Source organism: Empidonax traillii, unplaced genomic scaffold, assembly GCF_003031625.1.
Source record: "Empidonax traillii isolate 1590-97213 ecotype Southwest subspecies unplaced genomic scaffold, ASM303162v1 scaffold984:size454904, whole genome shotgun sequence".
NCBI classification, from domain to species: Eukaryota; Metazoa; Chordata; class Aves; order Passeriformes; family Tyrannidae; genus Empidonax; species Empidonax traillii.
In genome coordinates this window covers 309,513-325,549 of record NW_020956177.1, presented here as the reverse complement: position 1 = coordinate 325,549, position 16,037 = coordinate 309,513, and the positions used below count along the sequence as shown (strand labels likewise).

At 39.0% G+C, this 16,037-nt stretch overlaps 1 protein-coding gene across 1 annotated transcript in view; it reads right to left on the bottom strand.

The window, feature by feature from the left end:
* Nucleotides 1-16,037, bottom strand: part of PPM1B (protein phosphatase, Mg2+/Mn2+ dependent 1B) — a 57,562-nt gene that overhangs the window by 18,018 nt on the left and 23,507 nt on the right. Inside the window, exons 3-4 of the mRNA XM_027903596.1 lie at nucleotides 14,880-15,024; nucleotides 895-1,758 (exon numbers count right to left, since the gene is read on the bottom strand). Coding sequence (XP_027759397.1) covers nucleotides 895-1,740 — 846 coding nt within the window. The 5' untranslated portion in view covers nucleotides 1,741-1,758; nucleotides 14,880-15,024. The remainder of the gene's footprint in view (nucleotides 1-894; nucleotides 1,759-14,879; nucleotides 15,025-16,037) is intronic.

Here is a 16,037-nt window from a genome sequence, read left to right as displayed (position 1 = left end):
ACTGCAGAGATCTAGGACAGGGCTTTGAAAAATAAACATGCAGTCACTGCTCAGTTTTACTGGAGTGACCATCCTTTAACAAGGCTGGCTTGGGCAGACAAGCCACAGCATTTAAACCAGTCATGCTCTGTATGGTATTTGCTGGAATACAATCCTATTTCTGGAACACAAAAACAAACAAAAAACCAAAACAAAACCCAAAACCAAAACAAAAACCCCACCCAACAACAAAAACCAAAACCCAACTACTTACCCTTTTTAGTTACCATTCTGAATTTTACTGTTTTCCTCCAAATTGCATGTTTTGTTTGTGGCCTAACAAAGGAACTCTATCTGCACTAGCAGGAGCTGCACTCTTCAGGAAATGCTGGAAACATATCCCTATTTACCAACTGACCTGAAGTTGCTCCAAACTCTAAATTTGAGGAGTGCATGCAAGCTCAGGTGCAAAAGTAGTGCTTCTCCAAGTAAGCTACAATGAGCTGAAGACACCACTTCAGATGAGACAAGCCCTACCTTGAGGAGGAGATGATGCCAATGCTGGTTTTAGGTAAAAGATACAAACACTACCAAACTTTAACTCCACAACATGCATTCCTCAGACTTGATTATTTTTTAAATGTTGTATTTAGAATCAAAGTTTAGAGTTGGAACCATATGCAAACATTATTTGAGAACCTAATAAACCTTTATTTTTGCAATTGCAATCACCTCTCCAAATATAAAGGATGAGGCTGTATATCCTTCAGCAAGGGTATACACTCAAATTGGTACAGAACTTTGAGGAAAGGAAGATGGAGAAGTTGAACAGTAGGCCAGGAACTGCTGTTAACATCTGTACCCCTCTAACCAGAAGTTAATTTTAGAACAGCTGCTTGGAGAAAAGTTACATACCTTATGTAAACAAGTGTCCACTACCCAATTGCACACTTTTTCCAGGTCATCTGATACTTCAAGTCTAGACTTTACAAATTCACAGAGCTCTTCATTGCTCATTACATCCCAGATTCCATCACAAGCCAAGATGATAAACTCATCTTCTTCTGCCCTTAATATTTCACACACCTCAGGCTCTGGAGAAACAAGTTGTTCTGTAGGGCCTTTACCATCAACACATTTGTAGTCATAGTCCCCCAGAGCTCGAGAAACTGCCAATGAACCATTAACACGCTGAATCATTACACTGCCTCCTGCATTCTGGATTCGCTCTTTCTCCCTCGGGTTGCAAGGTTTGTGATCCTGTGTTGAAAAACAGACTTGTCCATTCCTATAGAGAACAGCACGTGAATCACCACAATTGATAAAGTATACATGCTCAGGTGAAATCATAACTCCCACTGCTGTTGAGCCACTTCTGTCCATCCCATTTCTGAGGTCTGAGAAATTGCGCATATACTCATCAATTTTCAAAAAGCCAGTTCTGATTCCACTCTTGACATTTTCCACTGAAGGTTCAAGAGCAGATCCAGGTTTTTCTGTCGCCCTAAAGTCTTCATTGTTAGTGATGTGTTCTAACAAGTGCGTGGAGCAATAATTTGCAACACGAGATCCTGCGTGACCATCATAGACAGCAAAAAAGGACCAGTCCTCTAAGCCATGGGGAATACCTACAACAGCTGTGTGAGCATCTTCCATTTCCACTCTCCATCCCTGCATACTGCTGAGGCCGTAACGTAAGCCATTCCCTGCACCATGAGCGTTATGTTTCTCAGTTTTTGGTTTATCCAAAAATGCACCCATGTTTATGCAATATTGAATCTGGAAAACAGAGAAGAAAAGTCTTATTTATAAAACCACCACTCCATATAAGCTTTGTTCTCCCTTTCCTCTGTTTCTTCTTTATAAAACAAGTGATAAAGCATGTACATGTGCGAAAGTCAACAACTATACTGGAGGAAAAATTAGTTAATACATGACACAAATGAACTGTGAACTTAAAAAATCCTATTTACATTTTTAGAGGTGTTTTTTTTTTTTTTCGGTTAGGTACTGTCTTTTTTAAAGAACTACTTCATAAAAATTAAAGTATCTCCATATGAAGGCAGAGTAGTTCACATACCTTTGCAGTCCTGCCAATTTTGTCATCCTCTGCAGAAACTAATTTATGATGGAAAAATAACAACCATATCACTCCCACTCTCTTTCCAGTTTTATTGTCACACGAAGAAAATAAAATTCATGTTCATGAATAAGGACTGCTTTGTATGTACTGTGCTACTTCTGTATTCCTGTAAGGCATGCCAGAAGTGACAATAGGGGGAACATGGACCATTTGCCAAAGGGAACAAGGCAGCAATGCCCACTTCAGTACAAGAAAACTTCTCACAGGATTCTCTTAATAAATTATATTTAGTTCTTTGTAGAAAAACATTTCAATTTTTATTATAGAATCATAGAAGGGTTTGGACCAGAAAGAACCTAAAGATCATCTAGTTCCAACCCCCTGCCATGGACAGGAACACCTTCCACAAGACCACATTGCACAAATCCCCATCCAACATGGTCTTGAACAATTCCTGGGATGAGGCATCCCCCACTTTGCTGGGCAACCTGCTCCAGTGTATCATCACCTGCACAGTAAAGAATTTCTTTCTCATCTCTTATCCAAACCTACCCTCTTTCAGTTTAAAGCCATTACCCCTTGTCCTATCACGACACCTGGTCAATAGTCCCTCACCAGTCTTCTTGTATGCCACCTTCAGGTACTGAAAGGTCTCCCCAAGCTTCTCCAGGCTCAACAACCCCAACGCTGAGCCATCTCTAAAAGACTGTCGCATGTGATTTTAAGTTCAAAGATGCATTGATATTGATGTTAAAATTTATTTAATTGCAAGAGAGATAAGCTATCTAAGGGGAAGAAAACCATCCACAGAAAGTTAAAAGTTCTTCAGTGTTTGAAGACCTATTTCAAAAATATATGAGAAGAACCATCTCCAGAGAGCAGTCTTGCAGGTAAAATGTGAATAATCTACATTGAAGACTTAAGTGATTTGCTCTCCTGTATTAGACTCAGGTGTCCTACATAGACCTGGAAAACTACCCTGCACTTCACAAAGTTAACAGCGAATACATTCTTTAAGACACAGATCCAGAAACTCAGATACCATAACTTCTGACCATGATATCAATGACCACCCCATGAAATCCTTTGATGTGAAAATCACAGCAACCATCATCCAAAAAGAACTGGAGAGAATTCTGCCATGACTGACCCTGTGCTGTCAGTCACTAGTAGGGACTGACACAGTAGTACCCACCAAGTCTCCAGAGCCATGCTAATTTAGTTCTAGTTCAAGAGTTTGTTACTAGGTCAGAAAGAGGTTCTGCCATTCCCCTCATCTAAACACTTTTTAAGTATACAGAGGACTACACGAAGATAATCCAAACTTCACACTACCACTGTACCTTAATGATCTCTGTGAAGTGCTGAGGATCCACAGTACTAGAGGTATTAACAGCTTACGCCTCTTTTAAACTGTGTCTCCCACTCTTAGTTTAACACAAATTTTGACAAACTTCCCCAAACACTGCAGCAACTCTGTATCTGGTTTACTTTTTAGTCTGGTTTTACTGTCTTAGTCCTGGCTTAATGGTCTTTGATTCAAGTGCTACTAATATTATGCAGAAGGAGCAATGTGGTTCTGTAAGAGACTGATTATCGTGTAACTTGATGTACTTTTAATTTGGTTAAAAAAAAAAAGAAAAGAAAAAAAAAGTAGAAGAAGCACCAGGCTAAGCCAAATCAGCTGTGAAGTGCCAGAATCTAAGTAGTTCATGTTGGAGTACTATGCTATGTTCCACTTACAAATCTTCAAATTATCTGTTCTGACATGGAATAAAACACTAATAGGACTCCAGGTTTAGAAAGATTTGCTGGAAAAGATGATTTCAGAAATAGTCACTATAAACTGAGGTTTTACAGGGACAGTACAAATGCTAATTATCACTGTGCAACTGCCCTGTCCAGTTGAGCCACAAGTACCACCAAGAGTTCAAGTAATACCATTTATTAGGGAACTCTACTTGTGTAACCATACACAAGTCTTGTACTTAGCAAACGGTCCTATATAGCTATTAAAGGAATTGTGTGACACCCAAGGCAGTATTATGAGATTTTTTTGCTCTTGAAATGGGGCATTTTATGTACAGGGTACATATTCTTACCTGTAGAATCTATAGTAAAACCAAATTATTACCCTAACATGTTCAAAGGTTGTTGCCAACTTGTTACATAGAAACATAAAAATAGTCCTTAAAATGGATTTCATAAAGCAAAATCAGATGTACAAATCACAACTAATAGCACATCTAATACAAAAAAGCAAGTTACAGAATTACTTCAAACCCAAATCTAACCTTCCCAAAACACTTTTTGTACTTTTAACAAGTCTAAAAGTCATTAAACCCTGACAAACACATGCAAGTCATTCTAAACTTCCCTTACCTTCCTCACCATTTCAATTTTGTTATACTATCAAAAGAATTTCACATACAGGAAACGATAAATATTTTCTTTATTCCTTATCTCTGTATTTACCATCCATGGGCCTCTAATTATATTACTCAGGAGAGCAAAGACGACAAAATGGCTACACAGCTTATGCTATGCATTGTAAGCTTCACACTCTATGCAGTTCGCAAGTGAAATTCGTAAGGTATATTCTATTCACAATTATTTTGTATCATCATTTTTCCTTCTTTATTCAAAAAGAGTATTTGCAACACTGCAAATCGGTGGAAGAGACACACAAAGGGTATCCCATCACGGAGAAACATAGCCAAAACTATTCACAACCCTTCCTCTTGAAACATCTGATTTTGCTTTGGAAAAAAAAAAAAAAACAAACAAAAAATAATCTGCGTCAAATGGTGTCACAAAAGCAAAGTAAGGCAGTTCAACATACCACTACAAGTGTTTTCAGTAACTGATGTTCTCAGTTAAGAGCTGAACAAGGTCCCCATAGTTTAACAGTTTAACTAACATCAGTAAAGGAGACTCGTGCAAGGATTCCAGTAGCTCATGATCACTTATTCACAAATGACACACAATATAATGCTATTTTGTAAGGACATAAAAACATTTTTACCAGTAGAACTGTAATACAGGACTGAAATGCTAGACATCCTCCAATAAATGGTAGACTCCAATACTTCAGACCTTTTGTGAAATTCTTCTAATTGAGTAAAGTACCTACCTTTGACCTGAAGTTCTTAAGATGAAAAATGTGGAAGAAATCATATGACTGAGTAAGGAAAAAAGATCAAACCCTATCTAGTTGCAGAAGCCCGTGAGTTCACTATTGAGTATTGTGTTTTATATATGTAAAATAAAAAATATTGTTTAAAAAAAACCCACCAAATGCATTTTTCATACCTTAGAACTTTACCTATTTCATAAGTAGTTTTGCTTTTTTACAACTCAGGAGTGAGAAACTAAAAAAAAAGATCACACTATTCGACATTACGTTCCTAATGTTCTAAATATCCCATTTTATATTGCAGATCTTCAATAAAGGATGCAGAGATTGACTCCAGAAAGTCAGCTCTCACCTCTCCTCATACATCATATGCTCCAGCCCCTAAGTAAGAGAGTTGTCCTCTGCTCCACTATGCCTATGCCTTTCCTATAATGGCAGGCCAACACTCCACACGGTATTCCAGATGCAGCCTCATCAGTTCCAAAGGCAGGAAAATAATCACTCCTCCCAAAATGCTGGATACACTTTTTCTAATACAGCCCTAGCTTCCATCACTACACACACACTGCTCTCTAATGTGCAACTCACTTGCCCTTGTTTTCCACCAGGACACCGCAGTTCTTTTCTGCAAAGCTCATCATTCCTAGACAGTTATCACACAGCCTGTAGAGAGGGACAAGGTTTCTTTATTCCAGGTACATGACTTGATTAACCTTCCTGATGTTACCATCAAACCATTTGTCCAGCCTAACAAGATCTATCAACTGTTAAGGTTTACCCTTGGGCTTATGGACCCCTCCCCCAATATGGTATCAAACATTTTAAGAATTAATACCCTTCCACTGTCCAAGTTCTTAATGAAGACTTCACCATGCTTCTACTCAGTCAAAATATCTCAACATTTCTTGAGGGACTTGAAGCATTAAGCCCCAAACATCTTTGTATAGCAAGATTCAATCTTAAGAGAAAACACAATCAACAGAGGACAAGAGGAAGTACCCACCTTCAAGCCAGTGATTCAGTCAGTTTTAATCAATATATGTCAACTCAAAAATACAGTACCCTTCAGCTTGGAGATTTAATCTCTAAAGATCACATTTCTAAATAATATTTAATTGTGTAACACATCAGTTTGAGAAAACAAATAAATTAATTAATTTAAAAAAATAAAAACAAATTAATTTATTTCCTTGTGGTGAAAATGTTTACCTTACACAAAATTATTAGTTCAAATTTTCAAAATCTGGATGACCCTATCTACTGTAGTTCCCAAAACATTCTTGGAAACATGGAAGGCATTAGCTCTCCTCCAGGCTCCACACACTAGTCTTTAAATCAGGATATATTATTCAGATCAAGAATGAAAACCTAGGATTCTCTTCTCCCAGCAGTCTTCCCAACTCTGGGAAAGAGGTAAAAGACAAATAATTAAAATCTTAAAAAATCTATTGCCTGGCAAAGACCAATAATCACCAAGGCTCAAAGGATTTTGGAAGGCCTTTACAAAGGAAGAAAATATTGGTCTTTGCCCCTCTCTGGCAATGAAGAAACTGAATCTGAGCAATACATCACTAAAGCAGAGGCTCCAGCGACTGCTGTAGCTTTACATCAATAGCTAAGCCCTTTCCAGGAGAGTTCAGGGCAGCACGGCTCTAACAAAGGCTGACATCCATTTCCCAGGGCAAAAACCTAACCCAAGGCTTAACTTCTCTGAAATCCCAATATACATTCTTCTCTGATATTTGCTACCTGATACAAATCCTACCTGAGGTCCTTATCTCATATACAGGCAACATAAGCAATAATTGAGGCTCAGGAAATCAAGGATATCTAGCCTTTTGAGGTATGGAAGTACAAATACAAAAGTCATGTCCTCTGACATGCAAAAAGAATTCACTTCCAACATCCTTTTTGTCCCAGCTACAGGGAAGACTTTCTTTGGTATTAGATTCAGCCATATAGTAAAGGGCCTTAAAGTCATATCTGCATAAAAATTGCATTTATGTTTAAAAGACAAACAACCATACCTGCTACTTATAAATCGGCAAATGGTTTTTGCTCAGTTTCAGATATTCATGGTTTTCTACTATACCACAAAGGGGAAACAGGCAGCTACTTTAAATTAAAAATCCATTTAGATTTATATTTGACAGGCAGAAATACTTACTTGATGGCTGCAATGAAGGCAGTTATCCTGATTCAAGCTAGGATAGAGTTAATTTTCTTTCTAGTAGCTGGTATAGAGTTGTGGTTTGGATACAGTATGAGAATAATGCTGATAACACACTGATGTTTGTAGTTGTTGCTAAGTACCGTTAGTTATACTAAGTCAAGGACTTGTCAGCTTCTCAAACCCTGCCAGTAAGAAGGCTGGAGGGGCACAAGAAGTCGTGAGGGAACACAGGCAGGACAGCTGGCCCAACCTGGCCAAAGGGATATTCCATATCACATGACATCATAGTCAATATATAAACTGGGAAGAAAGCTGGCCAGGGGCTACTGCTCAGGACCTGGCTGAGAACTGGTCAGCAAGTGGTGAACAAATGCATTGTGCATCACTTGTTTTGCATATTTTAATTCCTTTATTATTACCATTTTCTCCCTTTTTTGTCCCACTAAATTGTCTTCAACTCAACCCACAAGTTTTCTCACTTTTATACTTCTGATTCTCTCCCCCATCTGACTGCGGTTGGGGTAGTGAGGCAAATAGTTGCCAGATGGGGTTAAACCATGACAGTCATTTTTGGTGCCCAACACAGGGCGCAACAGGTTGAAATAACAACAAATCTGACTAGAATGCATCAGAAGAAACTTGTTATGAGCATTCATTATATTACTTCAGTCAGTGGTCACAATGGTGATGTATTTGCTCTCAAAGCTGGTGTGCTTGTTTGTAAAGTCGTGTTATATAATACTTTACTTGTATATATTGCCCCATGTGCTGTTTATCACCCATGGGAACCAGCCTAAGGTTATCATGTTGTTGTATTCCATAACACTGTCTAATAATACGACAGAATTGCTGGCCATGAAACTAATCTGGTATTTGTACTCGGCACTGCCGACATCTCCAGACTTCGGGAGCCATCTATAGGAAACTATTAATAATTACAACTTTTACCTTTTCTCCTCAGAGACCCAATCCATGGGAGAGACTGGTACCTATCCTCATCTTCCCCTTCACTTCCAAGCTAATTAAGGCAATACTTGAGAATTTTTAATATCCTTGGGATGTTCAAACTAGCATTCCTATTGCTATGTCTTCTGGACATGTTCAAGATCTTGTTTAGGGGTAAACAACTATTTCAGAGCCACACAGAGATCTGCCCTGAGGTTGGACAGTAATAAGTGGCAGGGTATACGGGCAAGTGCCTAGGACAGGGGGCACCTTCAGTGTTTTGAAACTTCAGCCCTGAACAAGTGCAAAATCTGGAAAAACTATGCTGTCACCCAGGCAATTCCAGAGAGAAAAAATGTCAGCGAATGTGCTGGGTCCTGGCCCAGGCCTACTGAGTGCTGTTCAACACTATACAGTACCCCTGAGGGCAAAAAAAGCCTCTGGATCTGATGGCAAAATGACAGGCACGGCAGCTACTCCAACTCCAGTGACAGACACTGTGGTTAAACCAAAGTACCAACTTCTGTCTGCATCAGCCCCCCTATGGACAAGGAGAGATATACATGGAAGTGAGCTCATTTAGGAAGGGATGAATAAGCAGGGCCATCACAAGAAGAGGTAGTGGAAGAGGCAGAACCCATAAAAAAGATGGTAGTCATTTCATGTTGCGTTAAACAGCACAACCCTGAGTGACCTGCAGTACATGCAAAAAGATTTCAGCCATCATCCAGGCAAGGACATCATCACCTGGCTGCCCCAACACTAGAATAAGAGGGCTAGTAGCCTGGAATTAGAGGGTAGGGAAGATGAGCATCTGCAATCCTATTCTACAGAAGAGGACATTAACAAAACAATTGGAAAAGGGGCACAAGCCCTCAGCCCCTGGAAGCAACTCCTGTCAGGTATGAAGGAAAGGCATCCCCTCAAGGAAGATGTTATGCTACCCAGGCAATTGGACTCATTTCGGCAGAGCTCGCTGCCATGTGGCCAGTGCAGACTAACAGCAGACTATCACAGCCTGAATGAAGTCATGTCCCCTCTGAGTCCAGCCGTGCCAGACACGCTGCAACTTCAATATGAAGAGGAGTCAGAGGCAGCCAAGTGGCACGTCAGCTGATATTGCTAATGCAGTTTTCTCAATTCTTTGGCAGCAAGAGTGCAGGCCATCCAGTATACCTGGAACTGACAGGTGGAAACACAGACCTACCATTTGCCATGGACTGATCCGGACTGTACTCAAACAAGGCAAAGCTCTAGAACACCTAATACATTGATCACAATATTGTGAGGGGCGATACAGCAACAGAAGTTTTTGAGACAGGGAAAAAATTGTTTTAATCCTTCTGAAAACTGGTTTTGCCATAAAACAAAAAAGGTCAAGGGGACCTGCACAGGAGATCCAGTAATCACCCACAGGATTGCATTTGCTCAAGGACCTGGGTGCACATGGTGGATTATGCAGAAGGACGAGGAAGTCCAGTGTGTACCTCAAGGGGATTTGATTCTGGGTAAGGACAGGCAATGATCTGAATCTTATAGCAAACAATGTAATACAATACTGTAAGCCATCACTATTACAGTTGTTAAATAACATCAAGGGTACTATAGTAGAATTACCCAGATTAATGAAGAACCAATTTTGGTGATAAAACCAGACAAGTGCAGCAGTTATGGCTTTAGCATGAAACAATCCAACACTACGCACAACCTCTCCTGCTATGACAGATGAAGCTTAAAGTAATGAACAAAATAAACTCAGACATTGTTGAGGGATGGCCCATAGACCGATAGGAAATAGTATTACAGAACAACTTCTGTGTGTATATACCAAAAGAAAGGTGACAGTGATTACTTGGGATGTATTGGAAAGTGTGGGACCTGAGTATGATCCAAATGGTATAGAATAAGGAGGGGATATTCTCCTGCTTTCAGGTGGGATAGAGTAAATTAATTTTCTACCAGTTGGTATAGAATTGCGTTTGGATACAGTATGAGAATAATGTAGATAACACACTGATGTTTTCAGTTGTTGCTATGTAGTGTTTATACTAAGTCAAGGACTTTTCTGCTTCTCGTACCCTGCCAGCAAGAAGCCTGAAGGGGCACAAGAAGCTGGGAGGATACACAGGCAGGACATTATTTTTTTCCTTCCTTTTCTTCCCCATTAAAAAGTCTGTATCTCAACCCACGAATTGTCTCACTTTTATGATTTGCTTTCCCATCCCCCCTTGGAGAGGGAGGAGCAAGCAGTTGTGTAGTGCTCAGTTGCTGAATAGAGTTAAACCATAACAGCAACCAACACATAATTATATTACAAAGGTCTAAAAGCCACAATCAAAGTTTTTATAGATACTATAAAATAATTTTCAGATCACATGTCAGTTTCAAAGAGAACATCAGAACTAAACTAATACCTTGATGGCCAACAGTCCCAAAGGCAGTAATGTATCTTTTCATAATACGAGAATATCCAACATCAATCTTTTGGGTTTAGGTCATAAAAGAGTGCTGTAAAATGTCTTTTCCACAGAAGGATTCACTCAACAGGCTAGTCATTTTTAATAAGTCAGTGCCGTGGAAAAGAAACAGTGCCAGAGTTTCCTGTTACAAAACACATGTGCTCCTGCTATAAAAAAAAGAATGATGATTCAACAGACAAAATGCTGCACTAGATATTAAAGATGTAAATGACAAATAAATAATCAACACACCTATGAAACATTTTCAAAATCCACTGAAAGTGCAGGAAGAAATAACTTCTCTGGTTTAAATAAAAAAAACAAACTTAGTCTTGGTAGAAAGCTCCTCTGCCTCCATCTTCAATCCCTCACTAGTGTGTATTATGTGTACACGCAAACTTCTCTGCCGTACGTGTGTCTGCACACACTGCAGACAGTTCTGAAACTGGTTTGTGCCTCTTCAATTTACACAAGAAATAGTAGCATACATGCCTAGAAGCTACAGCTGTAGTTTTGAAATTAATTTCAGCATCTCCATTGTTACAACAGTTGGGGAAAAAGAAACAGTAACAAAGACAAACAAAACACAACTTTCCCCTACCGCTACTTTTCAACCAGCAAGTTACAAAGAATGTACATTACTTTGAGAATGTACTTGAGCTACTTTAAAAACTGGTCTGGAGCTACAAAACCACCATAGGGCACAATTTAGCACTGTAGATTCACATCTATAATCAACGTCAGTACCACTACCTGAAAACATTATCGCTTGTGCTCTGCCTCAGCTACACACCACTACATTGTGCCAGCAATTTCTTTTCTTTCACAACTGCTGGCTGAGATGCTTTTGCCCTTACTCTTTGAACTGTTTCACTGAAGAAGTGCAAAGTTAGCTTTAGTATTTTGAAACTTCGTCACTTCGACTGCAGTGGGTTTGGAAGCCAGAGCTTAGACAGCAGATCCAAGGGGGCTCTAACCTTCAACAGAAAAGACTGAAAAAACAGAAAGGAGCACCAGGAGTGCACCTTTGCAGCTATGCTGCTAACACCAGAAAAACATACATGCTTGTGGTCTTTTCAGAGTTTTATATTCTGCTTTCTTGTACCTTACTAAAACATGGATGAAGCTAGATAACTACAGATCTTCAAGCTCAGCTTACTGCAGCAGCTATGTGTCTCTCATGGATGAACTGCACACTTCTATGCTGAGGCTTCTTATTTTTCTGGAATGCAGCTTGGTACATACAAAGTTAGAGATCATACCTCAGATACTCAAGATGAACTTCAGGAAAAAAACTTGAAAGGGGACTCTGAATCTACCTTTCTAATCACAGCATATAGTGCAAAGTCATCAGAGCACAGGTTGATGCCTTTTTAGTCAGGAAACCTTCATCAGGCAGGTTCCCTCTTATTCAAGTTGCAGAAGTGAAATTCACATAGTTCTGTGGCCAAACGAAAACTTTAAAAAAATGCAGTGCTTTTCCTAGTTAACTACAGAAAATTTTGTGCTTTCCAGTGTGACTTTTTGTAACAGCCCTTAGTTCACATCGTACCATTGCCAGGAACTTTAAACTAAAGAAATCTGCAGTGGCATTCTCAGTAAGAAAGACTCCACTGTAGTCAATGTCTTCATTAGTGTCACCCATCTTGGGTCTTCAGGTAACCGCTTCAGTTTTTCTTTAACAACACTTCCTCCAAACACTACAGAGTCTGGGAAATTCCATCCCCTTCACTATCTGCAAACAGTTTATCAGACTTACAGAGTTACAAAAAGTGGTACATAAGACAGGTAAATAGCCAGGCTGGTTCATCCAACACAACAAGGCTGGGCCTAGACAGTGCAAAGCAGACTACTGCTGCCAGCAGCTGCATGGGACCAGAATGAAGGCTAAAGAGTCAAGATCGCTCTGCATAAGTCACCATTCATGCTCTTCTACCATTTTCCTGGAGTAGAAATTTGGTGCATTGGCACTTCAGTGAAATGGGTCTACCTGGTTAATTCAGATATTACCTGTCCAGGTTTATTAACCCTGAAGTCACATTCTGTCCTTAACTCAAACCCTGCAGCTCAGTGTGGTTTTATTACACCACCAAAGACTGCACTGAACTGCTGCTTATCTCTCCTGACCGTACTGTCACAAGATTTACATCCTATGATATTAACTGAAATTCTTTTTGTTTGCCCACATCCACTCATATTTCCTTAGCCAATAAAAATGTTCTCACTTCTTTACTGGGCTGTTCAAAACAGATGCACACGTGGCCCTTGGATACTACAAAGCACTGACCTACTATAAAAGTGATCCTTCACTACTAAAGTTTATTTCTATGCAGAATCACTGTTTGGTTCTCTAAATTCAGTAAGAGACCAATCATTTTGAGTGTAAATTTAGTTTGCTCCTTCTTAATCATCAATTTAACAAACAGCAGCCAGTTTTTTGTAAAAGAAATAGCACCTCAGATTTTGAATAAAAAGAACCAAGTTTATCCAATACACTACCGACATTAAAACTGAAGAATTTTACTCGTTACCATGAAGCAGTACGCTACTAGGAATGAGTCCTCCCTTATTCTAAATTTAGGCATTTCAGATAATTTTTCTTACCTCCTCCAATTTGTTTACAAAAAGTTTCAGACAACCTTTGGTGAGAATAAGGCAGCAATGAATCACCAATTCATATGATCAATAAATTGTTCCCAAACAGGTCTGAAAGACCAGAATAAGTGTCTCTGCAGCAGGTCTGCAAAACCAGAGTAAACCAATACACTTTTATTTACATAACTGAGGGATGACTTCTTGATTCACACAGAAATCTGAGGAAGCTGGACACAAGGGTTGGGCTACATGAGTATTAGAGGTCCACTCAAATTAAGTCTGACTGGCACAGCACAAGAAGAGTTGTGCCTTTTTTTGACACGTATGAACATTCAATCAACACAACACTAGCAAAAAAACCCTCAAAAGAAACTATGTTTGAACCCATCTTTCACTGTAGAAGAAAAATCAATGCCACCTCCTTGGCACAAACCTGTCACTGACTTACGACCCTCTGCATTATTCAACTTCAGAGCAGGACACATTAGACTGCTTCATATCAACAGTCCAGACTCTTGCCTGCCACTACTGACAAGCAGCAAGCCACTCTCCCTGTCAAAGACACCAAAATGCAAAATCAAGACTGGAAGGCCTTCACTTGATCATGATTCTGCAGATTGGGCACATGCAATAAAGCTATTTCACAGAGAATCTTCAAAGCACATAGTCCCTGTTTAAAAACAGAAATAAATCTTTCAGAAACATACAAGGCAAAATATGCAATTTCTATCACAGTTATTTGTGGAGGATAGGGGTTTTTTTTCCCCATTATTATAGTTTTATACCACTGAATTTATATTTTTTTTAAGGAAGTCAGAGAAAAAGAAGATTGACTTTTAGTTCCCTACACACAGGTTCAGAAGAAGGTGACAAACAGTTATCTCCCATCACTGTCAGATAAATTTAATGATAAAAAACCAGCAGCCAAAACATTTTCACTGACCTGGAAAAAAGATACCTTTACCCTTGAAAAGGTGATTTGAGAGTTGAAGCTACAGGGGACCTTGTAAGGAAATTTAGAGATTTTCTGTAACCGATTAAAACAGGTAATTGAAGCAGTGCTGTTGCTATCAGTGCACCTACAGAAATGCAGACCTTGCGGGGAAAAAAAGCCACACGCAGACAGTAAGTTGATCCCAAAGTGGCAAAACACTTCATGACTTTTTTACTGACACTGTACAGTCTTCTGTATGAGAACATACCTCCCCCAAAATCTGGGTCAGCAGACATTTTAGGTGGTGAACTATTACTTTTTCCCCCCCCAATTAATTAACAGTGCTTTGTATAACAGAAAGAAGCTATACTTCAAGTTATATTTCTTCCCTATTAAAAAACAGCATTAAACAAAATTCAAATACATCTAGAGAAGAAAAAACATATCATTTTATCTAACATGTTCTGAAATTACTATTAATCCATAGTCAATTACAAATTGCAAATTAAAACAAAGTCAAAGTAAAAGCAACTACATGTTCCCACAAATTTCAAAGTGGGAGAATTTGTTCTTACCTGTATTTGTAACCTTGTCAAGGTTCTAGTTCAGTGCTGTAAGAATTAGTTTACATTCCTGCTGCCAAGAAGCACATAACAGAATGACGTGCAAAACCTTGAGATAACAGTACAGGACACAACATCTGCTTTATTTTGATATTTCCTAGAAAGAAACAAAGGAAGTAGTTAGCTACTCCAGATGGGGTACAACAGATTTTTACATTAATTTTTTCATGAATATAACTTTTTCCTAAGTAGAAGTGCTTGAACTAAAGCTACACCTGGATGTCAGAAGACCTTTCAATACACGCTCTGAAAGTCACATTCAAGATTCATGCTAACAAAGCATCAGATTAAATTTTTCCCCATTTCCTTCACCAACACTGACTGGCACTTAAAAAGTCTTTAGCCAATTTTTTGTCATTCAGTCCCCAGATTCAGTAACAGAAGGAATAGTTTTTGCATGCCTCCTAGCCTCACACTGCTATTTCTTAATTTTATTCACCTACTCAAATGACAGAGCACACTCCTTGAGTGCTTGATAAGACTTAAACTCATCATGTGTAGCACGTGTAATTTCTAAGCTTTTTATGCTGCTTGGTGAGATGTAAAAATGCACAAGAGTTTAAAACAAAAGCAATATGCTTCAGTTGCAAATGTATTTCAGGTCCTCTGAAATAAGAACCATATTTCTTTATAAGTAGTTTCTATAAAATTAACTATAAATTCTGGTTAAATTGTAAAAGTAGCAAATAACTAACAATTCAGATGTGTGGATCAACAAAACCATCTATCTGTTGTTTTGAACAGGATGCAAATGCCCAAACTCCTTCATGGATCAGGGACTACATATTTAATCTTATAAAGCACTGCATCTTACAAAAGTTACCATGACAGTACACTGGTAGAGGGAACTATTGCAGGAAAAATTCTGCATATCAGCCAGCTTTGTCTGAGGCACGAGGGAAATACAAGGCTTATTGTGACACTGAAGACTTTCAACTGATTACAGCACTCTGATGAGCTGAATGAGTGATAAAGGGGACCTACTGCAGGTCTTGACTTTAAGCCCACTGATCGAAGAATGGAGCTACAACATCTCATCATGGTTTGTCTCTTCCCAACACTAAACAGTGCTATTCAACGACCAAAAGGTGTCATAAGCACAAAATTGCT